The sequence below is a fragment of the Harpia harpyja genome, chromosome 7, assembly GCF_026419915.1.
Source record: "Harpia harpyja isolate bHarHar1 chromosome 7, bHarHar1 primary haplotype, whole genome shotgun sequence".
NCBI lineage: Eukaryota > Metazoa > Chordata > Aves > Accipitriformes > Accipitridae > Harpia > Harpia harpyja.
This window is the reverse complement of record NC_068946.1, coordinates 39,855,491-39,880,318: the sequence shown is the minus strand read 5'-3', so window position 1 is coordinate 39,880,318 and position 24,828 is coordinate 39,855,491. Positions and strand designations below refer to the sequence as shown.

The following is a 24,828-nucleotide window of genomic DNA, read 5'->3' as shown; positions in this document are numbered from 1 at the left end:
CACCCCGGCATTGCCAGGCCGCTGAGCCCAGAGCTGAAACTCTGCCAGGGCCTCCTCTCCCCGGCGCCTGCCCCAGCAAGCCTTGGCACACGTCCGGAGCAAGAAGGAAGGGCGGCCGCGCCGGCCCCAGGCAATGCCAGCCTCCCCGCTGCCACGTGCCCGCTCTGCCCGCTGCCACAGGCACGGCCGGGCTGGGAATGGGGCAGGGGGGCTGCTCTGCCGGCAAGATGCTGCCTGGTGGGCACCACCGTGCCACGCTTTCCAAAATTCTGCCCCGGGCATGGTCCTGCTCCCGGCGCCATCCCCGTGCACTGTCATCCCTGGAGCACTGCCGTGGCCCGGAGCAGCGTGGCAAGGGAGCGTGGCCGCCCACCCATCACCCCTGCTCCTGTCCTCCCCAAGACAGGGTGAACAGAGATGGGACGTCCAACACTTTTCCTGGTGTCCGGAGAGGACAGGGTGGGAAGGGCTGTGCATCGCCCTGGCCTCGGCTGCTCATTAAAGGTCCCCAGGAGGGACAAAAGAAGCGGGTGACAATAACAAGGGCTGCAAACACACGGCCTCGGGCGCCTCGAGCCAAAGGCACATCTGGTAGAGCCATCTCCGGGCGTGCAAGAAACCGCCCCGCCACTGGCCAGGGAGGGGAGGCCCTCGGCGCCAGGGGACCCCAGAGCCCAGGCTGGTCACGTCCCATCTGCCTGTCCCTCCCTGCAACCCCACAAGCCCCTCTTCCCCAAAAGCTCCAGCTCCAGGAGTCCCATGATGGCTGGGCTGCCCCAACGCGTGCTGCTCAGACGTGGGATGCCCTGCAGCCAGCAATGCTGGGGGGCACAGCACCAAAACGGGGGGGTGCCATTACCCCCAGCAAGGGACCCCTGTGATTTTGGGGGCGGGGGACTCACACCCTGAAGGCCCCAGGCAGAGAAAGCCCCATGCCCAGTGCAGAACAGGATGTCCCATCCCACCCAGCGTCCCCACAGCCCTGCCTGCCACCCACGGCTCACAGGGTGGGGGCTCGCTTACCGGTTCATAGCTGACGGTGGGGGAGCAGGGGGTCACAGCCTGCAAAGAAGCAGAAACAGGGCCAGGATTAGTCCCTGCAGCCCCCAGCCCAGCACGGGGCATGGGAAGGGGCTGGGATGCACCATCCACCCCTCACCCCGAGCAAACCGAGTGCCCGCCCAAGGGGGTGACAGGGGCACCCGTGGCCCATGGCCCTGCCGCCCCGGGCAGGAGCACGGGCAGCATCCCAAGGTCAAGGCTGGGCTCCCTGGTAACGGGAGCAGGCTGGGGACCACGGCGGCAGTGCCATTCGTCCTCGGCCGGGCAGCCCGGGCAGCCCCAGCCCCGGGCGGGCGCAGCAGGGCACGGCATGTCGTGGGGCGGCCGACTGATGCCAAGAGCAGCTCCTGGAACAAACCCCAGCCCGGCCTCGTGAGCACTCCTGCAGCCGCCAGCTGAACAGCCCAGCTATTGTTACCTTAATTACCAGCGGCAATTACTGACAATTAACCTTGGGTTTTGCGTGCACCCCAGTCCGCCGGGAAGCAGCGGCACGCCAGGGTGGGAGAGGCAGCGCCTTGTTTGTCGGTGCCGAGGGCAGCAGGAACAACCGCTCCAGCCCTGCGTGGGCCCAGAGACGCCAGCGGTAGTGGCAGAGTGTGATTTGAGGCACTTCATCCCCTCTGAACCTCTCCGTGTCTCCCCAGCAGTGGTGACCCCCACCCAGCCATCCCCTGCCCCGTCCTAGGATCAAACCAACACACCAAACACCACTCAGGGGCTGGTCCCCCACCATGGCAGCACGGGGACCCCCTGCACTCTGCTCAGCCTCCCCTGCCCAGGGCCATAAAAAGCAGGATTTCCCCCAAGCACCCCACTCAGAGCACCCAGATCCCACCCCATCCCGGTCCCCACAGGGTGATGCACAGCGCCTGCCCCCTCCCCGGCCACCAGCCTGCTCCCATCCCGCCTCCCTGTTTTCTTCAGGGGTTCCTCCTCCTCCTCCCGCTCCCTTCCCCTGCGCATTATTATTATGATTTTATTCTAATGCAGAAACGCTTCCATAAAAGGCCCCTTTCCCTGCCCCGCGGCGCTGGCCCCGCGCCAGCCTCCCTGGAATGTTCTCCGGCAGCGAGCCACTGCGGACGGGGCCGGCGAGGGCCGTGCCGTACCCCGCACTGTGCCCCGCACACCGCCGCGCTCTTCCCCTGGGGATGCTCAAACAAGACCCCCCAGCACCCATCAAGCGCCAGCTCCCGAGGCCGGTAATGGGGGGAGATGCGCAGCTCCCCCACCACGGGACACGCTGGTCCCACAGACAGGTAGGGTCCGTGCCCACCCCCCCCTCCGTTGTCGGCACCAGGAGGTTTGCAGGCTACAAATGCTCCTTCGGCTGGAGAAGGGAGAAAACTGGGGTGCCCGTGGTTGTATTTCCCTGCCCTAGCGGATTCTCTGATGTCTAATATGGGCCTGTGCTCACCCAACACCACTCCTCCCATCCACAGGAGCCACCAACCCGGGCTGTATGGTACTCTTGCATCCTGGAAAGGCAGTTTTATGAGGACTGCAGGAACATAACGCTGTTTTCAGCTTCCGTCCCTCTCTCAAGTTTGGCTCAAACACGGCCCGGGTTCAAGGACAAAGGGAAAAGAACCAGCCCCAGGCAATGGACCCCTTCCTAGGGAAGCTAAACTGCTGACGCAGGGGTGCAGGAGCATCCCTCCTGCCCCACAGGACCAGTGAAAGCATCACCCCACACAGGACCACATGGACCCCCAGGACCACCGCCACCTCCATCCCCAGGGACACCCACGCCCAGCCCCCGGTGCAGGGAGGGGTGGGAAAGGCGGGGAGACCTGCACACCCCTGGTCCGGGCTTTGCCTCGCCACAGCAGACAAGCGGCCTTTCTTCTCCCCCCCACCCCGCTCCGGTGTTTGCATTCCTGCCGCCCGGCCCCCACCGCCGCGACCCCACCGCCCAGCAGCCCTGCCCAGGAATGCGAGGAACGAGGCGCAGCGGGGCTGCCGCCCACCCCACCAGCCCCCCACAGCCCCTGCCCCCCAGGTCACAGCCCCATCCCTCCCAGCAGCCACATCCCGCGAGCCGCCACCTTGAGACCCAGGTTTTGCCAAGCAGCAAAATCAGTTTCCCAGCGAACGAGGCCCCACGGCCACGAGTGGTGGGGACTCTCTGATGTCTCGTAAAGGGTTGGGCACACGCTGCAGCCTTCCCCTGGAGAGCAACGATGGGCTTGCTCGCTCATAGCCAGCTGTCACAATACCTGGAGGAACTTGATACCCTCGAGATGTCCCAGCCCAGAAGTAAACACCTGGCTGGCAAACCCCCGGGGCAGCCCCTGGCCGCACCACCCCAGGGCAGAGCAGCCCACGGGAGCCCTCCTCCACCAAACCTCACCAGCTGCAGCTCAGGGAACAGCCTCTGCACCCCAGATCCCTGCCGGGACTTCGGCACTGGTTCACAAGCACTGAGCGAGGCTGGAGGGATGCGGACATCCACGCCGTACCCAGTGATGAGACAGCGCAGAGCCTTCTCCATGCTGCAACCACCGCTCACATCTCCCTCCCTCCCAAATCCTTTCTCTCCCTCCTCCTCCTCCCTCAGCAAAATAACCTCTGCAGCCACAGAGATGACCAGGGGCATTGCCAGGTCCTGCTCCAGCTGGAGCATCCCCACCGGTTGTAGCCCCAGCAAACGGGATGCCAGCGGGGCTGGGGGGGGACAAACCTCCATGGAGGGGCCCTGCAATTCGGGAGCAGGCTGGGTCAGTGTAGCACTGGAGACAGGGTGGGCTGGGGGACTGCAGGAGTCCCCCCCGGCCGGGCTGCCGGAGCGGAGCGAGTGCTGGCCCACAGCCCGCAGCACAGCCCGCCCGGCTGCTGGTGGGCAATGCAGGCCCATCTCTGACGCATATCCCTTCCTTTGGGTGGCGGTTTTTGTTTTTCCCTTCCCCAGGAGCTCCGATAAACATTCCCGAGCCGGCCGATATCCGGGCCGGTGCTGACCCTTGCGATGCCGGGAGCAGCCGCAGCACCAGCCACCCTGGCTCTTACGCGGACCCCGGCACACCGGAGCCGCTTCCCAACAGCCAGGCACCGAGACGCCAGCAAGCCAGCCCAGCTGCTGCGGTTGGAGCCGGAGACATGCTGTCAAAAAGGAGCCCCTCGGCATCCCAGACCACCCCACAAAGCAAGCCAGCGTCAGGCAGGCACAGCCCTCCTGGCCCCCCTACCCAGAAGGGATGTGGACCCCAAAAGAGGGGAGCAAGCCACCTTACTCCCTTCAGCCCCCAGGAAGGGGGTCCCCTGCCCAAACCACCCTGCAAGCTGGAAATGCTGTTGCCAGAGAGGACGGTGACTCAGTGGCCGGATCGGGGTCCCACGGGACGATGCTGGGGTGGCACCAACGCCAGCTCAGCGCACGTCACCCCACGGGGAAGCTCATGGGGTCCCACGTCACCCCATGGGGGACCTCTTCCTCCCTAGCAACGTCGCCCGAGCTTTGTGCCACCTACGTCCCAGCTGGGCTGCGCAGCACCTCCCCATGCACCCCACGGCTCTCTGCTCACCCCAAGATCCTGCCCCAGGCAAAGGGGGGGTCCCAGGGACAGCCATGGGCCAGAGCAACCTCCCAGCCGGCCCCAGAGCCCTCCTCCTGCTCACCAGCCCCTCCAGCCCTACCGCAGCCACCAAGCCCTGCCGAACTCCCTCTCAGCCACAGCGCGGGGCAGAGCAGGAGCCCCACTCTGGCACCCCACAGCAGACGGTACTTTAAGGGGACAGGTCAGGGCCACCAAGTTGGGGACGTCAGGGAAGGTTTTCCCCTCTCCAGCACCCCTGTTCCCCCCTTCCTGGTGGGACCACCCGCAGCATCCTTTCCCGCTGCCAGCCATAAGGGACTACAGGGTCTGGGCTCAGAGAGTGCCCCTCTGACCACCCCCCCTGCCCTGCACAGGGGTCAGGTCCCCCCTGCCCACACCACGTGCTGCCTGTTCCTGCCCTCACATTTCTCGCAGCTCTGGCAAATCTCCTGTTTAGGCAACAAGTCTCCAGCGAGAGGACGGCATGTTTCCATCCGCGCCCGCTCCCCCCTCGCCCCAGCTCCACCCTGCCCGGCACAGCCCCGGTGTGCGAGGAATGGAGCGGCCACACGGAGCCCAGGCTCCCCCTGGCATGGGGGTCCTGGGGAGGGGCCAGCACCCCAGCACCACGCAGCCCCTCTCTGCCCCCACCAGCGCTCAGGGGCTCTGCTGCTTTTGGGGTTTCTCCCTTTGGGTGGGGGTAACCGGCAGCTGTGCTGAAGGGCCGGGGAGCGGCTTGGCCAGTGGCTCAGGGTGAGTCAGGCTGGGCTGACGCCGGGGCACGGAGGTCTCACTGCTCCCAGGCTTCCCTCCGAGCATCCCCAGCCCGCCCCACAGCTGGGCGAGGGACTGTCACCATGCCATCCCCTCCATGCCGGGATGCCTGGCAGCACCCGTGCCAGGGCAGAGGCCACCAGGCTGCCCTGCCCCTGCATTGCCCAAGAGATGCTGGTGGTACCCAGGGAGGGCACTGCACAACAAAGAGCCGCCACCACCGTGCCAGCGATGTCCCCCAAGCTGTGACAGACCCCATCCCCTCTGTCTCCCCCCCCCCAGTATGTCCCCTGGGAGCCACCCCATGGCCCATCCCCACCAGGAAGGCGGCAGCAGGGCCAGGACAGAGGTCACCCAGTGCGCCCAGCCCTGCAGATCAGGGTTGAGATACCACGAGGGACACCAGCCACTCCACCCTGCAGCGGCCCCAGGGATCACCACCAGCACCCACAGCATGGCCAGGAGGGTGATGCCCCCCAACCAGCCCACAGCTGGCCAGGCCAGCAGCCCCAGCACGGCGAGACGGCACAGGACGGGGAAGGCGACGCACGGGGAAGCTCCGAGGGGTTGCGATGGAGGCAGCAGCACCAAAATAGCCCTGGTTTCAACCCAAATAAGGGCAGGCCCCAGCTCCAGGACGGTTTGAGCAATCAGCCCCAGGGTTGCCAAGTGCCGACTAGGGGAAGGGGGAGAAGGTAGTGTCCCCGGGCCTGTCTGGGGGGGGGAAAAATGGGATTTTCGGTGTCAAGAGGGGGACAGAGGTGCCTCCGCAGGCCCAGGACAGGGGCTGGCCCGGCTCTGCCAGCGGGCGCTGGCTCGGCACAGGGCCGGCTGCAGGCAGGGTCGTGCTGCGCTCCAGTGCCTAAAAAGGCAACATCTGCCGGCAGCGGGTCTGGATCCAGCCCCACAGGCCATTGCCTGCCTGGCACTGGCCCCACAGCCCCAGCCATGCCCTGCTGCCAGCACCCACCCATGGGTGCTGCCACCCCATAGAGGGGACACCCCTCACTCTGGTCCCGCAGGGACCCCACAACCAGCCTGCCCCAAGGGAGAACGTGGGGACCCCCCCAGCCCCTCATCAACCCCCTGGATCCAAACCAGCTGCCGGGATTGGCCAGGGAGCAGCTCCCACACCAGGGACTGGCAGAGAGCAGTCACACTGGGATTGGCTAGGACACTGTCTGCTGCAGGGGGCTCCATCAGGATTGGTCAGCGCATAGATTCTTACATGGGATTGGTCAGCGCCTGGATTCTCACCTGAGATTGGTCAGAGCATGGATTCTCACACAGGATAGGCCAGCACATGGATTCTTAGACGGGATTAGTCAACGCATAGATTCTCACACAGGATTGGTCAATACATGGATTCTGACATGGGATTGGTCAGAGCACTGATTCTCATGCAGGATTGCTCAGAGCAGTGATTCCAGCACAGGATTGGTCAGTGCACGCATTCTCACATGGGACTGGTCAACAAATGGATTCTGACATGGGATTGGTCAGAGCGTGGGTACTCACGTGGGATTGGCCAGCACACAGGCCCATAAGCAGGCAGGCTGGCAGGCTGCCTGTGCCCCACTGTGAAGCCCTGTGTGGGGCCCTGCCCCACAGATCCCCTTTGCCATGCTGGTGGAGCACCAGGCAAGCCCCGTCCCTAGGCATAAAGACCCCAACTGCAGGCATTGGGCTGCCCCATGGCATCAGGGGCACCTGCCAGTGCCTATGGGGCTGTGACCCACTTGAGGGGTAGACAAGGTGCCAAAATAAGTTCTGGCTGCCCCAGGGGGGTCTGTGCCCCCCAGCACTGAGCCCGGGGGGGTCCCCTCATGGGGGGAAAGCCCCAAGCAGATGGAGACTGGGGTCAGTGCTGTGTCCCTACCCCACGGGACGGATCTGAGTATGCTGCAGTGAAACTGAACTGCTGAGCAGCACCCCAAAACTGGCGTCCCCCATCTGCGGTGTTGGGGAGGTGTGGGAACAGGAGGGGGAAGCAGACACTGAGCCGCTCCCCCCTGCTCAGGCGCTGTACCGTGGGGCTGCTCTTCTTCCTCCGACCCAACACCCAGCAGGGCGGCTCCCGTGCTGATCGGGGGCTGCCACCAGAGTGACGGGATGCCCCGGGGACGGGCTGCACCAGGCCAGGCATGGGACGGCGGCAAAGCAAGCAAGAGGGTGGCCCAGGGCACGGCACAGCTCTGCTCCAGCAGCCCACTCCAACAAGTCAAGGTGCAAACGGACCCCTCAGCTCAGGACCCCAAAAGGGGGGGGACACAGAGGGGCACAGCCCCAAGGCGCACTGCCCTGCCTGGGGAGGGCAGCAGCCCCGCAGGGCAGCAGCAGCCCCGCAGGGCAGCACCAGCCCTGCCCTTCCTGAAACGGGGGCCAGTGGGATTGCTAACAGAGAGGCTTCGTTAGAGAGGGCACGGGCTGGGGGCTCATTTTCTCCCAACTCGCCTTCCCCGGGGGTGTCACCCCCAGGGATGGCTTCAGACTCCAGGCAGGACACACACAGCCCTCCCAGTGCCACCACACTGTAAGGACACGGGGTGCCCGTTTGGGTGCCCCCCAGGTCCCCCAAACTCGCCACGCAGCAGATGTCACCCCAGCACCCTCCATGAGGACCCGGGGGGTGCAGCCACTGTCACCCCCCCTGTCCCTGCCAGCTGCCCCCCAGCACCCACACCGGGGTCACCGGTCCCGCACCGGGGGCTGACCCCGATGCCGAGCGGGATCAGGCGTCCCGGGAACGCAGCAGTTCTCCTTTTTTTTCTTGTTTTCCCCTTAAAACCAAGAGGGCTGATGCCTCGCTCGGCCGTTTCCTCTCCCAGGAGCACAGCCCAAAAACATCTGCGCCGGGACCTGCCCTGACGGACTTAACCCTCTGCGGGCCCGGCGGCGCCGAGGGGCCGGGGGTCCCTGCCCGCGGAGGGGGGGGCTGGCACCCGCCGGGGCTGCCGGGCTCCTCGCCACTCATTAACCCGGGGTTTAACCATTGACGGTCCCGCGGCGGGACCAGGGAGGGGGGTTAACCCGTGGGCTGCCAGGGTGTCCCGGCCGAGGGACTGCCCCTCCCGTGTCCCCCACGCCGGGGGTGACAGGCACCCGCCCGGCATCGCCCACCCGGCCGGGGGGTGGGAGCGGGGTGCCGGGGGAGGACCCCGCTTTCCCGCGCAGCCCTTGCTCCCCAGGGACAGGTCCCTACGCACTTCGGAGGGGACGCAGACCCCAGCGCCTGCGTGTCCCCCTCCGGGACACCCTGCGGGTCACCGCCCCGGCGAGGTGGGGAGGTGGGCACGGGGGGCACGGCCCCCCCGAGCCGCTCGCAGCTCGCAGCTCCCAGCCGGCGGCAAACCGGCCCTCACCCCCTCCCCAAATCTCCTCCCTGCGAGCATCGCGTTACCCCCTCCGAGCTCCCCCGCACCCCGAGACCCCCTCTGGGGGACCGACAACTGGGGACGCCCCCCCAACCTGGGGGCACAGCACCCCCCAACCACGCACCACCCCTCCCCGCTCGGATGTCACGCGTGGCCCCCGCCCCCTGAAGAGATGCCACCCCCCGTAGTACCCCCTCCCCGCGGCGGGGGGGGGGGGGGGGCTGGGGACCCCCGTGCCCTCGCCGCCCGCCCGTACCTGGTTCATGACGCTCCCGAAATCCATCCGGGGTCTCGCCTGCCTACATCCGAAAGAGACGGCAGAGCAGCCTCACCTGGCCCGGGGGGCGGCCGGGGGCGGCCGGAGGGGTCGGGGGGGGGGGGTCGCGGGGCAGGCGGGAGCCCGGCGTCGCCCGGGCGGGCAGGCGTGAAGGCAGACTGCAGGCAGAGCCCCCCTCCCTCCCCGGGCCAAGCCTGGAGAAGGAAGGAAGGAAGGAGGGAGGGAGGAGGGAGGGGAGGGAAGGAGGGGGAGAGCCGAAAGATTTCGCTCCCCGCAAGCGGGACCCCGGCGATGGAGGGGCGCAGGGGGGTCCCGCCGGCCCCCTGCTCCCCTCCGCACCCCCGGGGAGGCCGGGGGCTGGGGACGCCGGGGGCGCCGGCCCCGGCCCTGGGGAGGAAGGGGGTCCCGGGCAGCTTTTTCCACCGCTCCCCTCCCTCCTCTTGCTCCTTCTCCCTCTTTCTTCTCTTCCCTCTCTCCCCAGCTGCACGGCACGCTCCAAGTCCAGCCCCGCTCCACTCCCCTCGCCTCCCCCAAAAACACCCTTCAAGGCAACCCAGAGCCCAGCTCGGGCAGATGGCCCTGGGCAAGGGGTGCCGGCAAGTGGGCAGACACCCCCCTCCTAAAAATACCCCCTCACGCTTCCGCCGCCTCCCCCTGCAAAGCACCTCGTGCCCCGTGCTGAGGGGCTGCAGCGGGCGGCGGGGCGCAGCGGGGTCGGGGCCTTATCACCCCGCGTGACGCCACTGGCGTCCCCGTGCCCTTGGCGGGGGGGGGTGGCAGGGACGGGGGCGTGAGGCCCTTCTTGGGGCCTTTACCTGCCTGGCACCCCTTGGCACAACTTGGTCCCCCCCTGCCACGCACGGGACAAGGTGCCCAATTAATGGTTCTTGGGTGCCCCGCAATCCCGATGTCAGGGGGATGTGAAGATTTACCAGCCCACCCCCCAATTAAAAAGCAAAGCCAAAATGCTGGAAAAGCCCTGGCTGTTCGTCGGCACATGGAGCCACGCCAGTCCCCACTTGTCTGTCCCAAAACCGGGGTGTGCCCAGCATCCCTCTCGCCTTCCTCCCATCTCCCTTCCTCCTCCGCCTCCTCGGGGGCTCTGTGTGGCGATGGATGGAACCCTGCTCTCCCCGGCCACCCCTGGGGCAGCCCAGCCCCGGCCCTGCTGCGCGAGCAAGTGCTCAGTGCCGGGAGACCCGGGAGCGAAGGAGGGAAGCCCCCAGCAGTGCAGGGCAGGGGGGAGCCTGCCCGGTGGTGGCCCACAGGGTGGCGAGCCGGCCGGGGAGGCGGCAAGCCAGGCACCCGGCCCAGTGCTGTTGACATTTTCTCGCCCAACGCCTCCCCGTTCCTGTTTGCATTTCCGTCCTTGTGCTGCAGGCTCAGCCAAAAGGCTGGGGCTGGCTCTGCCAGCACGGAGCAGGACCCCAGGGACCCCTCCTGCCTTGCCACCCCCCCAAAAGTCAACAGGGAGGGGTTGGTGGCGAGGGGCTCTCCCTCTACCCTCCTCCAAGACTCCTGTAAGATGCACCACCCCTGTGAGTGCAATCCCACTCCAGCAGATCCTGCCCAGCCCCTCCCTGCCTCAGTTTCCCCAACAGCTGGATGATACCATGGGACAGGAGCACTGAGAGGCACCAGCGGACCCTTCCCACTGCCGAGGACAAAGCGCCGGAGCCCCGACATCCCCGGGGGGCAGCTCTTCACCCTCCTCCTGAGCAAGCGCCAGCCCACTGCCCTCCCCAGCACCCAAGGGTATGGGGCTGGACTCCAACAGCCACCACTCTGAGGACAACCCCCACCCCCCCAGGATCCATTGGCACCCCCAAACAAGCCCCCCCAGCACCACAGCCCCCAAAAAGCAGGCATCCCAAAAAGAGGGGAGCGCTGCGACTGGGATGAAGGGGAATGAACATCCTGCACCAGGGGAGCTGGGCACAGACCCTAGCTCAGCTCCGGTACAGACCCCCACATGGACACCCCCAGCCCTGGCTCCTCGGGAGGCAGCCACAGGACAGCTCCTGGACCCTGGGAAACACCAGCAGCGGAAGAGCGGGGCCAGATGGGAAAGTATCAGCGGCTGAGCGGGATGGAAATGAGTGGGTGAGCAAAGGGCACTGACAGCACGTCCCTGTCCCTGGGGAGGTGACAGGAGCTGTCCCCTGGGGAGATGATGTGTCCCCTTCGCAGGACACAGCCAGAGAAGTCCTGACAGCATCCCTGAACTCCAGCCACCAAAGTACCTCCCAGATCCATCGGGTCAATGTGCTGGCAGGAGCGGGTCTGGCGGTCAGCCAAGTGGCTCCAGTGGCCTCTGCACCCCACAGTGTCCCCCCAGCACCCCCAGAGAAACCACCCCCCACCTGAACCAGCTCCTCCACAACCCAAAACAAGCACCCTTGGGCATCACCACTCCAGATGTCAGCGGAAGAAGGGGGACCTGGGGATCAGGCACTCCAGGGAGGTGGGGGGGTCAGCTCCAGAGGTGAAAGCACATGGGAGGAGATGAAGCCCCAGTGCTGGGTCTGTAGAGCCCCTCCTGAGCCAGACCTTTCGGCCGGTTTGGGGTTGGTGCCACCCCTTGGAGGGTGCTGGGGGTCCCCAGGAACCCAGTGCCCTTCCCGGGGCAGGTCCCAGGAGGGGTGGCCATGGGGCATGCAAAGTGGTCTGGGAGAAAATCAGTGGGAAACAAGGCAGAGACCCTCCGCAAGAGCCCCCATCTAGCTCAGATCCTGCCTTCCACCACCGCAGGGTGCCAGGGGGCTGGATCCGGCCCTGGGAGCCCCCGAGGAGGGAGGCTGGTGGTCCCCACTGCCTCAGCTGACACCTCTCAGGCCAGCCCCAGCCAGTGTTCACCAGTGCAGCAAGTGTGGGCGGTCTCAGCATCCCCACTCCCCTGCCCACCTTCCCTGCATGCTGCAGCACCCGGAGGGTGCAGAGAAGGGCCCCAGCTCCTCCGAGCAGCCAAACCGACCCCCCCCCAGAGCTGAGAGAGGCCGAATATTTGGGCAATGACGTAAATAAGGGGAAAAATGAAAGAAGGAGGGGAAAAAAAAAAAACAAACCACAGAACCCCCTCCAGGACCCACTGCACAAACATGACCTGGCACGGCACCGGGGCAGGGCTGACCCCTGCAGCCCCCATCCCGCCACCCCAGCTGGGCCCATGCCAGGGTCAAGGACACATTCCTGTGGCATTCCTCCCCCCCCTGCTGCTCGCTCTGTTGTGGAGACCAGGGGTGTTGTTAATTAGCTGTCCCGAAGCACTGAGGGGGTGGCTTTTAATGGGGCATCAGGGACAGGGACGGGACAGGCAGAGTGACTGGCACGTCATCGCCTCCGCTGTGCGGGGAGGAGGCAGCAGGGCAGAGTGGCTGGAGTGGTGAGCGGGGACAGGACAGCCAGATGTCCCCTAGCACAAGCCTGCTGCTGCTGGGACATGGATGTCCCCTTCCTGCAGCCCGTGTTCCGTGCCCCACAGCACTGCCCTGGCCCCTGGCCATGGCACAGCTTCAGGTCGCCTATCACCACAAGTCAAGCCTGCCCAGAATGGTCCAACCACTCCCTGCCTCAGTTTCCCCTCCTGGCTCAGACTTGCTTTACAAGCAGGGGGGTCCCCAGCACCAGCTGAGGGCAGGAGATACACGTCCCCTTCGCCACCACCACGTGCCCCGGCATGGGTCCCACTACGTCCCCCCCGCCGCCAAGGGCCCGTTGGCACCGCGGGCACTGGGAGCAATTGCTCTGGCCAGGACGCGCCTCGCTGCCTGGCCCTGGCTCCGCTCCAGCCCCCGGTTTAATGATGGACAAACCTCCCCTGGAGTCCCATCGCAGGGGGGCACTCGAAAAACAAGCCGGGCCTGGCACGAGGCCAGTGGGGATGGATGGCACCAAGCTGGGAGCACACGCGTGTGACTACCCGCCCGTGTGCGAGTACACTTGTGCACACAGATGGATGTTCTTGCACGCGGATGCATTCCCTTGCAGGGTCACACACACACGCATGCATCTGCGAGCATAGATGATCATGCACATGCATGATCGTGCAAACACGTTTGTGTTTGGACACATGCATGCACACTCACACACACATGTTCACATGCATGGACACACACATACTCATACACATGGCCCAGCAGCCCAGCACAGGTCCAGCACCCACTGTCAGCCCCCCGGGGGGAGACACCGAGGGACAATGCAGCCCCCAGACGCCTCAGCCCCATGCTACGTGCCGTGTCTCAGTTTCCCCTCTTGGTACAACCCAGCACCCCAACTGCCCCAGGACCTGTGGGCCCTGGTGCGGCACAGAGCGAGCGGGGCAAGCTAGAGCCCTGCCAGGCCCAGGGGCTGGCACAGCCACCACTTCCCAGAACCACCCGCCAGCAATCGCCAGCCAATTTGGCAGCCAAATGCCACAGCTCTCCCTGTCCCCCAGCCAAACCGGCCATCACCAGGCTGGCTCCCGCCATGGGGAGAAGCATCATCCCCTCGAGTTTTCTCAGCCTCTCTAAGCAGCACCATGGCAAAATCCAGCCCCAGTCAGAGCAAGCGCATCCCGGGGGACAGGGACGCCCCCAGCACCTCCTTGCTCCATGATTTGGGACATGCCTGCATGGCATAACTGCCCAGAGCATCCTCAGGCTCATCCCTCCACCCCAGACGGGCAGGCAGTATCACCACCAGACCCTGGCTGTGCCACGACCAGCACGTGCCAACACACAGGCTCACCCGTGCCTGACCACTGCCATGGAAAGCACTGCACCCCACACTGTGTCCCCCACCTCCAACTGTCCCCGGGCAGGGCTCTGTGACTCAGTTTCCCCACTTTTCAAAGGAAGCTACACCCCCGCTGCTTTCAGCAGGCAGTTGCTGTGCGGGGAGAGAGGGAGGGGGCAGGCTGGACGGGTGGGATACACTCCAGTGTCCATCCGTCTGTCCGTCCCCCTTGGAGGGAGGGAGGAAGGGAGGTTTGCTAAGCAAGGAAAAATCCCTGAGCGGAGGCGCTGGGCGCGAGAAGGGCCTTACATGGGCATGGGAACGGCGTTGTACTTCCCAGCTGATGTGTGTGCGGCTGCCCTGGCGCCCCCAGAGCCACCCACGGGCACCGGGCACGCCGCCAGCATCAATGCCACTGTGGGGCATGGGTCCCACCACTGTCCCCTCCACTGTCCCTCGGGCTGGGGGGTACCTCGAGGGGTGTAGGTCACTGCCAGGGCGCAGGTCCTGCTCGCCCTGGCACAGCTCTGCCCGCTCACTGCCTCCTTGGGGACGTGGCACTCACCGGCACCCCAAAACCTTCCTGGTGTCCCCACATACACCCCAGTGCCCCCCTCCCATATCCCCATCACACCCATGATACCCCCTGGCACCCCACACCCATCACCCCCAGTACAACCCTTCACACCCCACCCGCCCCCCTACCCACACCCCTATCTCTCCCCTCTCCCCCCCTCCCACCATATCCACTCCATTTGGGCTTTGTAACTGGGAGCTTCCCCCCGAGTTGGGACAGGAGGCAGCTGGCCAGGAACCGGCCGTGCGGGGGGCAGCTGGTGGGGAAGAACAAGGGGTCGGGGCAGGTCCCAAGAGGGTAAATATGGGGACCAAGCAGAAGATGCTGCCAATAGCATGGTGGGACAGGCTCCAGGGCCAGGAGCCCCTGGAGGAGTGGGGAGGACACCAGGACCTCAGCAGCATCTGCAGGGCAGGAGGAGAAAGTGCTGGGGGGTGCAGCTGCCAGGCCTTCGGGGGTAAGCCCATCTTCCCGCTCCAAAGTATCCTGGGGGTGCAGGGGTTAAACGTGAGGGGCTTCAGGTAGACAAGAGGCCGTTTTTGCTCTGTGCCAAGCCCCCTCCCCACACGCGCCCTCCCCAGAGACCCTACAATAACAAGCCGGCGTGTGAGTCAGCTGGCCGCTTGCCCAGCCGGAGGAGCCCCTCCCTGGGCGCTGGCCCAAAGGAGCTCTGCAGAAGGCCCCTGGCCCTGGCCCCATGCATGCACCCCTCACAGCAGCACACCCCTCGGCTAGCCAGCCCCACCGAGGGGACTCCAGCTTCCAGCGAGCCTGGGAAGGGTGACGGAGGCTAATGAAACGCAGCCGGCTGTGGAAGCGAGCCACGGGCTGCCCCCACGCACAGGCTACCCAGATGCTGGGACCCCGGTGTGACCCCCCCCCTCTTGCTGCACAACCCCATAGCAGACATCAGAGAATCCCGACTGGGCGCACACCCAGGCGCACACGCTTCCCGACACTCCCTCCTGCCTGGAAACCACTGGCAGACACTCTCTGCCAGCGCCTGCCGTACTGCGGGCAGCGCCTCACCCCACACCCCCCCTCACCCCGGCATCGAGGCAAAGCCACCTCTTCTGGCCTCAGCCCCTGAGGTGTCTTTGGCACAGGGTCCCCGGGGTGGCACAGGGTCCCAAGGCTGGCACAGGGTCCTGGGAAGGCAGAGAGTCCCCAGGGTGGCATAGGGTTCCCCAGGGCAGCCCGGGGTTTCCCAGGGTGGCACAGGGTCCTAGGATGGCACAGGGTCCCCAGGGTGGCACAGCCCTGCTGAGCCTCCCGGCCACCTCTGCCCTGCCCGCTCAGGGCCCAGGGTGCCGGGCACGTCCCCAGGGTGCCCCCACAGCCCCCACCTCCTCCGACACCCCGGCCGGGGCTCGGTGCCAGGGCTGCTCTCAGTGCCTGCCCCGCGCCACCACCCACGCCGCGGCACCCTGCGAAGCCCAACGCGTGCCCGGTCCCCGGCACGGTCCACCCCCCCCCGGGCCTTTCCTCTCCCTCCCTGCCCGGCCGGGCACGGGCACGAGCACGGGCACAGGCACAGGCACGTCCCAGCCTACGCCGCCTGCCTGGGGTGCGCCAGCCTCTTCCCGCCCGAGATGCCAGCCCCAGAGCCGGCTGGCACACATGCCTCCCCAGGGATTCAGGAACGTGCAGCCTCCCCCTGCCCTGGCAGCGTGGCGGTGGGCACCGTGCCCACCTCCAGCTACCCTGGAGAACCTGGGTTGCCGTAGGGTCTCCCTCCGCCGGCGCGGCAGCCGGGCAGCCGGACATCACCACCGGGCATCCTCGGCTCCGCTCCCTCCTGTCAGCAAGATCCGCCCCCCGCGGTGCTGGGTATCGGGCGAGGTGCTCAGCCTGCGTGCGTGCCGCCGGCAGCGCTCGGCCGCGGCACATGGCACCCACGTACAGCAGCACGCAAAGGGCACCCCTCTGCTCCAGGTGCTGGGGCACAGATTCCTGACAGCCCCCTCTGAGCAGGGCTGCACCCCAAAACCCAGTCCTGTACCTAGACGGGCACGTGCCGTCAGGGGCCAGGCAGCAGGATGGCACTGCCAGCCTCACCCACCGGTGACACCAGTGCCACCACGACCAGCCCACAGCCACCAGCCCATCTGGGTGCCCATCCAGTGGGGTCAGCTGGCATGAACCGTGGCATCCCCCGTGCGAGTCCCCGGTGCCCCCCAGGCAGGGATGGGCACACCTTGCGGCACCAGCCTTACCTTGGCTTGGCATTTGGTGTGGCAGGAGAGCTTGCAGCCTGCGGGAGGGAGAGGGGAGAGAGGGTTAGTGGGGGCAGGAGAGGGGGCATTGCCAGGGGCAGCCCATGGGCACCCCACATGCAGGGCAGGGGTGGGGTGGCACCCCATGCTGCGGGGCATGGAGCACCTTGGCACGGGGCACAGGCTGCCGGGACATGCAACACACGCACATGCATGCTCCGGGTGGCACCAGCACGGCGCAGCACCATGTGCACATGCATGCGGCGCTCAGGCACGCACCCATGCACACGAGCCGTCCCCCACCTCCGCCGGTGCCAACGTGCTGGGGAGTGTGCGCGCGTGCAAACCCCAGTGCCCAGGGGTTAACGGCGTGAAGGGAGGCCGTGCACGGACACGTCTCACGAGGCCTCGCACGTGCACCGGCGTGCACGAGTGCGCCGCGGGGGTGCTGCCAGTGCCCGTGTCCCCGCCTGCCCGCGCGCTGCTGTTGCACGCTCACGCCCGCGCCCCTGCAGAGAACGGCACGTGCCCACGGTTGGTGCGGGCGTGTGTTTGCCGCTGCTGGGGACACGCACTTATACGGGGCACCAGCGGGCAGCCCGGGCAGCCCCGCAAAGCCACATGTCCCATCCCCAGGGGACACGAGGGTCCCCGCGCAGCGTGGCCCCGGCCACAGCCGCCCCCAGGCCTTGTCCTCCCTTGGGGCTGTTTCCTGCGGCGCAGGAAGCCGCATTGTTCCCGCGGCCAGCGGCGTTTCCGCTCGCCGCCCCTCGCACGGGGCTCGGCGGCACCGCACACGTGCGAGGGGCCACGGCACCGCCCGCATCCCACCGGGCGCTACGGGCAGCGGGCATGGCAGAGGGCGTGAGCACCCACTCGTGCACACGGACCCACGTGCATGTGCACACTCGTGCGGTAAGTTGCACACTCACTGCACACGCGTGTTGCTGACGCGCGGCCACATGCGCGCATGCCAGTGCCTCCGTGGGCCAGCCTCACCTCCCAGCCACCTTCCCGCCCGCAAAGGTACCCCACGCACTCTTGCACAGCCCCAGGCTCCTCCTCTGACACGCGTGCACACGCGCGTGTTCGCACAGGTTGGCGCAGGCACGTGTTCCCACCTTCACATCCTCGTGCACGCAGCTGTACATGCAGGCACACACACGCATCCCCTCATGTCCTGGCCCCCCCGCCCCCCCGGCACACCCCCTTTCACACGCGCGTGCCCGCGCCCGCAGCTCACCTCGGCAGGTGCTGCCCTGGCGCGTGATGGCCTGCCGGCAGATCCCGCATGCCTTCACCTTCTTGAAGCTCGTCATCTTGAAGGAGTGTGCTGGGGGGGCCTCCAGGTCCTGGGGCTGGGGGGACACGGGGCTTCATCAGCGGGAACAAGGTGGCACGGAGACCCGGGCACTCAGCCCTGCCCTGCCCCAGTTTCCCTCTGGGTAGGGGGTCATCCTCCACCCACCCACCCCCCATCAGAAGAAATGTGTGTGTGTCCCGCACCCCATCACCCGGGGCCGTGCCCTCTGCGGCAGGGCCGGGGCCGTGGGGCGGTGGGCACGGCGTTGGGGGGGGACCTAGGGTCGTGCGCGGGTGGGCAGAGGGCTGTGCACCCCCCCCCCCCCGCTGCAGCGGCCCCTTTAAATAGTCTCTGCCGCCCCCTGGCGGCGCGCGCCGGAGGGCCGTGCGCGCGCCCGCGCGTGTGCGCGCGGGCGCACGCTTCTGTACACACTGTGCACGCGCATCGATGAGCACATCCACACCTGCGTGCAGGTGTGTCCACACGTGTTTGAGCACGTGTGTGTGTGTGCACAGACATGTGCGCACACACGCGCATGCACTTGCGTGTCCCTGCACGTTGGTGCATTCACACGTGTGTCCCTGCGAACGCGTGCCCATGCACAAGTGTTTCTGTAGGCACGTGTGTGCAGGCACAAGTGCGTACGCCTGCGTGCATGGGGGGCAGGTGAACATACTTGTATGCACATGTGTGTGCAAACTTGTGTGCACATGAGCGCATGTGAATGCACATATATGAACACGTGCACGCACGGACGTGGTTGCATGTACGTGTGTGGATACACAGATACGTGTGCAGACACACAGATACGTGTGCAGACACATGTGCACACCCAGGTACGTGCAGGTGCTGCCAGAAGGGTGCTCGTGCAGGGGGGTGTCTCCATGTCATGCTGGGTTTTGGGGTGCACACTGGGCAGCGTGTGCTGGGGTGTCTCATGGGGGTGTATAGGGCATGCTGTGCCCCCTGAGCGTGAGTGGACGTGCCCACCCTGCCTGGCGCAGCCCACGGCGGGGGGAGGCCGATGCCACGAGTGTGAGCACAAGATGGATCCCAACGTGTGCAGGCGCCAGGCTGTGAGCGTGCAAGCGTGTGCGTGTGCTCACACACAGGGGCTGAGGGCAGGGGGGGTGGTCCTGGCACAGCTGCAGGCAGCCAGCGCCCCTCCTGACACCCCCCCTGGCTAGTTTGGGCGGGGGGCACCCCCCTGGCAGCGCACCAGCCCTGCCCACCCACCCGCCGCCAGATGAAGACGTGAGCCCCCGTAAATCCGCCTTTTCATGCCAAGACTAATGAGATTAAGCAGAGGCCCGGCAGCCCCCCCTCCCCCAGGCACCCTGCTCTCCTCCGGCCTTGGCACTGCACCAGAGCCAGGGGGGACGGTGCCAAAGAGTCGGGGTGCCGGGTACCCCTCCCCAAAACCTCCCTGCCTCAGTTTCCCCAGTGCACGCATGGACAGGCAGAAGGGCCACACACGTGCACCAGATGTCCGCGTGCGTGCGAACACCCCGGGGGCTGTGAGGGTGCTATGTGTGCCACACGCAGTGCGTGTGGCAGGGCGCTGCATGCATATGTACTCCTGCGAGTGTGCAAGCATGTGCAAGCGTGCACATCCCCACCAGCCACAGCAGCAGCAGATGTGTGGGCAGATTTCTGTGTTCCCACACGCAGGTCCATGTGCAATCATGTGCATACTCGCATGGGTTTGTACACGGGTGTACAAGCCCCTCTTCCCTGGGCACCTGCTCCTGCAGGGCCACTCGCTGGTCCCTCGGCAGCCCCCGGTGCTTGTGCGCTACGAGGGAGCGGGGTGCACAGGGCTGGGTGTATACACACGCATGCACATGCGTGTGCACAGGCATGTCGTCACCCATCCGTCACCCATCCGGCAGCCGTGGGAAAAGCTCCCCTGGGCCGGGGGCTCCCACGCCACAGTTGCTGGGTGACAGTGAGGCCTAACGATGCCATGAGCTTGTTTGCATATGCAAAGCAGCATCTTTGCTGCGGGGTGCCCCGGGAAGAGGCCTCACCCCCCCCGCTCCCAAGGACCTGACTGGGATGCCCAGGGTTGCCAATGCATCTCCCACGCACGTACCCCCCACCCTGCCCTGGCCCCACGCATTAGCATGGGCCTGCTTCATTAACAGCAATTATCCTCGCTAGGGAAAGAGCTGCCCCCCCGGCTCCCACCCCACAGAGCCCCCTCTGCTTGTCCCATTGCCAGCACCATCCCCATGCTGCGGGACTGCCGACCCAGCACCCAGCTTTACACCCTCAGCTCCCTGCTGCCGGGGGGGCACCCTGCCCACCCAGTGCCACCCCACTGGCTGGGGAACCAGCCCATCCCATGAAACAGCCCTGTCCCAGCTCCATTCTGGCAGGATCCCAGTTAGCCTCCCTGCCCTCGGGGCTGGGAACTGCTGGGGGGACACGTGGTGGGGCTGGGGGACCTTTTGGGGATGCCACCTGGGTACACCCACCCATGGATACCCACCCCCAGGGGCTGGCCCCCACACAGGAGGGGTGGGGGGGTGCACGGGCATCCCTAGCCATGGGCCCCCCCAACACACAGACCCAAGGAGGCTGGAAGGGGACCCAGGTGTCCTGGGCTGGAAGAGGCACCGGGGAGAGATGCCAGATTAATCAGGAGCCGGGAGGCCTGGGTTCATTGCCCAGCACTGCAGAGAGGTGCAGCGGGGGGGGGAACTGGGACACCCAGTTCCTGTGAGGCTGCAAAGCCGGGGTGGGGGGCACGGGGACACCTCGGTCCAGCCCTGTGGGCTCGCGCCCACCCAGCACTTTGCACCCTACTGTGCCCCCGGACCCAGCTTGCCTTGGTGACAGGGGCGTGGGGGGGCAGAGCCCCAAACCCCCAGCACTAACTGAAACCCCCCAGTTTGCCCAGTTTCCCTCCCCTCCAGTGAGGTAGCAGAGCCTCAACCCCAGGGAATGGCGGGGGCCCCCGGCCGGTGCTGCCGGCTGGGCGTCGTGGGGGATCAGCCCCCCCACCCTCCTCATCCCCAACCCCACACCCCCTCCATAGACACCCCCCGCCCAGTCCAGTGTCCCTGTCCCGCATCCCACCCCGGTCCCCAGTCGTGCACCCCCCAGCCCGGTGCCCACCGCCGCCGCTCTCCCGGGCTGGGTCCTGCTCTGCTCCCCCACGGTCCCCGGGGCTCCTCCCGGCCTCGCTCCCGGTCCGGTCCCCCCAGCCCGGCCCCGGTGTCCGGCCGTCCCTGCCGGTCTCTGCTGGGTCCCGGTTCCCCCAGAGCCGGTCCCGGTCTCGGTCCAGGTCCCGGTCCTGGTCCAGCACCGCCGATTCCCCCCGCTCCCAGTCCGCCCGTCCCGGTGCAAACACCCCCGCTCCGTCCCGGTCCCCCCCCCCGGTAATCAGCCCCATCCACCGCCCGCTCCCGGGACCAGCCCCGCTCCGAGACCCCGCTGCCGGCCCCCCACCGCGCTGCCGTCCTGCTCACCCCCCGGTGCCCCCCGGTGCGGGCGCGGCGGGCCGTACCCAGAGCAGGCAGGAGAGGCAGAGCCCGGTCATGCTGCCCGCGGCGCGGCCCCGCGGCCGGCCGAGCCCCCCCCGGCCCCCTCGCTCCGCCCGCCCGCCCCGCCCCGGCCCCACACCGCCCCTCCAGCCGGGGGAGAAGGAGGGGGGCAAAGCCCCCCCCCCGCCCCCGACCCCCGCAGCGCCCACCGGCACCCCGGCCGAGGTGGCCCCGGGGGCGGTCAGGACCCCCCCACCCCAGCAGACGGACTGCGGGACTCGGGGGGCCGGAGTGGGGCTGTGCCTTGTCCCGGCCCCCCTCTCCCCCCCCTGCACACACATTTGGAATCCATTTCCTCCGCTGTCCCGCGTGGCACCCACCACCCACCTCACCCCCATCGCTCCTCCGGCCTCCAGCGGCTCCTGCAGCAGGGTGTCGTCCGCCCCCCATCCCCAGCCGTGTCCCCTGGGTGGTCCCGGGATAGGAGACAGGGAGGGATCAGCAGACATCCATGCACTGAGCTGGGGGGCCTCACCGAGGGGGGACAACTTCCAGGCGGGACAGAGAGCAGCTTGGCAGCCCGCGGCCCTGACAGGGATGGATTTGGCAGGGGGGGTACCCCAGCCCCTCCTGGGGGGGCTTGGCTGGGCAGCACACGGTGTCCCCCCCTCCAGCGCTGACGCTGGCTCCAGCCTGGAAACTCACGCTCAGCTGCCGTGACCATGAGGGTGTGAGTCAGGGGGGAACACGCGCCGGGGGGAAGGACATGCGGGCAGGACAAGCCACGGCTGGCATGGGGACATGGGCACAGCGGGGACGTGGGCACTGTAATGCCCCCCCCCGCCTCAGTTTCCCATCTGTACGCTTCATACAGCCACCAGCCCAGAGAGGAAGGGCAGGGTGGGATGGGGGAGGGCTGCCCTTCCCAGACACTGGGGTGGCAACCGACCCCCCCGAAGTGCACCACCCCCTCCCCAAAATATCCCTGTCGCACCACCCTCCACCCCACCGCTCTGCTATGCCCACCCAGCCCATGGTAGAGGTATCCCTGTGTGGATGTGCCAGCTGGGACAGGGCACAGATGGGGACAGCACCCCCTGCCCCCCATGCCAGCCAGGCCCAGGGGAGGAGGGAGGCTGGGGGGCCTGATCCTGCTCACAGCACCAAACAGGCAAGGCATGCCCATCCATGCACCAACACCAGCACCCCCCATCATTACAGCCCTCATTAATCAACCTCATTACTGCCCACAAATGAAAGCCCCAGTGGAGAGGGTGTCCCCACCCCCCCATAAATCACCCCCTCCCATTCACTGCCGTGACAAGCCTGGGCCCCTCAAAAGGGCAGGGACAAGGGTCATATGACAGGGACAGGGTGGCTGCCATGAGCATCATTTATGGCTCATTTTCTCAGCGGGGGGGGCACAGACAGGGGCACGTAGCCCAGGGACACCCCCACTATGGGTACCACTGGTGCAGGCATGTACCCCCTGTGCAGGGCCAGCCTTGGCAGGAGTCCTCTGTGTCCCCCCTCCTGGGGTCACTGTGTCCCCAAGGCCCCCACACCTGCTTCTAGCAGAGCTGTCCCCGCACTGCCCTTGGGTGCACAGGGCACACGCACACGTCACACACACAACCCCCCTGGCGTACACGCCGGGGCACACGTGCACAGCACACATATGGCCCATGTCACACATGGTGGCTGGGCACCCGTGTGTGTGGGTGCCCATCTGGGCACAGGAAAGGCTGGGGTATACCCCTGTAACAGCTTACACCAGTGTAAAGCCCCACTGCTACTGCACCCAGCACACACGCATGTGCTAGGGGGCACACACACGCACCCACACAGGGATGCACACCCCACAGCAGCTCCCGAGACCCGCTGTGCACTCACACTTGCGCAGGCTGCAGTTCACTCTCACCCCAGCCCAATGTGCCAGCTCATGAACACACACATGCACAAGCACGCATGTGTGTTACACACCCCCATGAATCCCTGTTCTCACACCCACATCAGGGACATACGGACACAGAGATGGACATGGGACTGCACAACCGCTGCCCCACACCTCACCAGTGCCACCCACCCACCCACAGCCCTGAGCACCCCCCGTGCCCCCGGCAGCTCACAGTCCTGTGTCCCTGGCATGCGCTGGGGTCCCCAAGCAGCCAGGGACCTCTCCCTCCTCCAGGCTGGGTCCCTGCCCTGGCACATACTGGCCTGTCACCACCCTGCAGTGACACTCCCCCAGGCTCTGCCCGGCGGTGGCTTTGGCACCCGCTCTGCTGGCACGGTGCAGCTGGAGTGGCCCATGCCACCCCGCCGGGCACGGGGCAGCTTCCCAAAGGTTAAGGAACCAAGTGAGGGTGGTGCAGTGGGAGCGCCGCGCCCTCCACCAGCCTCTCCCCTCCCTGCCTCAGTTTCCCCAGCACGGGCAGCAGAGCAGGATGGGTCCCCACGCCAGGCGCTGCATGGGCACAGGGATGCCCCATACGGGGCAGTCCTTTGGCACAGGGATCACACACACACCGGGTGCTGATGGGAACAAAGATGCCCCACGCCGGGTGCCTACGGGCACAGGGGTCCCTCATGCTGGGCACTTTTTTGGGCACAGGGATCCCCCCCCAGACTGAGCGCTTTATGGGCACAGAACACCCCAGCACCGGGTGCTTACAGGCACAGGGGTCCCCCACACTAGGCACTTTGTGGGCACAGGGATCTCTCGTGCCAGGTCCTTTATGGGCACAGGGGTCCCCTCATGCTGGGCACAGAGGTCCCGCCATTGTGGATGCTGTAAGGACACAGGGACACCCCCCGCCTCCGTGCTCACTCTCTAAGGACACAGGGATCCCAGCAGATCCCTTTGCGTGAAATGCTGTACAGCAGATCCCAGCAGATCCCCTCCAGCCAGGCACTGCAGGGGCCCGTGGGAGCGGGTTATGGGGGGGGGGTCACAGTGCCATGCTGGGGGGGACACAAGGAGGTACAAAGGACATGCCTGGCACCCTGGCATGCATATGCACGGTTTAACCCCCTGCTGCCCGCAGCAGGCAGGGCCAGCGCCAACCTGTACCCCCATGCCCCTGCATCCCCCGGAGCCCACCCCAGCTCCGTGCCTCCCCCCTGCAGACCCTAACCCTAACGCCGTGGCCGGCAGTGCCCGCTTACCTCCCGGTGGCGGCAGGCGCGGAGGGGCAGGAGGCAGGACACCAAGGACTTCCCCCAGCGAACCAAGGTGGCAAAGCACCAGCTCAGCCGGGTCATGGTGCCCCTGCCGGGGGGTCACCCGGCCGGGGCGGGGGGGGGGGGTGCAGGGGCCGAACCCTGCCCAGAGCACGGTCGGGAGGGTGGCCAAACCCAGCCGTGCCCCCCCTGGCTGCAACAAGCTCCGGTGCCCGCGCAGTGCCCAGGAGGTGCCCGGCGGTGGGCACGGGGCCGTGCGGCGATGGGCTGGGGGGGCTGCGGTCCCACCGGGCCCTGTACCCCCCCGCCGGTCCCC

The 24,828-nt window shown here is 66.9% G+C and overlaps 1 protein-coding gene across 12 annotated transcripts in view; it reads right to left on the bottom strand.

The window, feature by feature from the left end:
- TNS1 (tensin 1) overlaps nt 1-17,888 on the bottom strand; it is a 63,819-nt gene extending 45,931 nt beyond the window's left edge. For 6 of the 12 annotated variants that reach the window (XM_052791647.1, XM_052791648.1, XM_052791650.1 and 3 more), the window contains exons 1-3: nt 17,779-17,888; nt 16,536-16,573; nt 1,024-1,062 (exon numbers count right to left, since the gene is read on the bottom strand). In XM_052791647.1, coding sequence (XP_052647607.1) covers nt 1,024-1,062; nt 16,536-16,573; nt 17,779-17,854 — 153 coding nt within the window. In that variant the 5' untranslated portion in view covers nt 17,855-17,888. Of the gene's footprint in view, nt 1-1,023; nt 1,063-9,005; nt 9,486-16,535; nt 16,574-17,778 lie in introns of those variants that run through there. The other 6 variants (XM_052791656.1, XM_052791657.1, XM_052791652.1 and 3 more) reach the window with 4 other exon arrangements.
- Nucleotides 17,889-24,828: the final 6,940 nt, after the last annotated feature.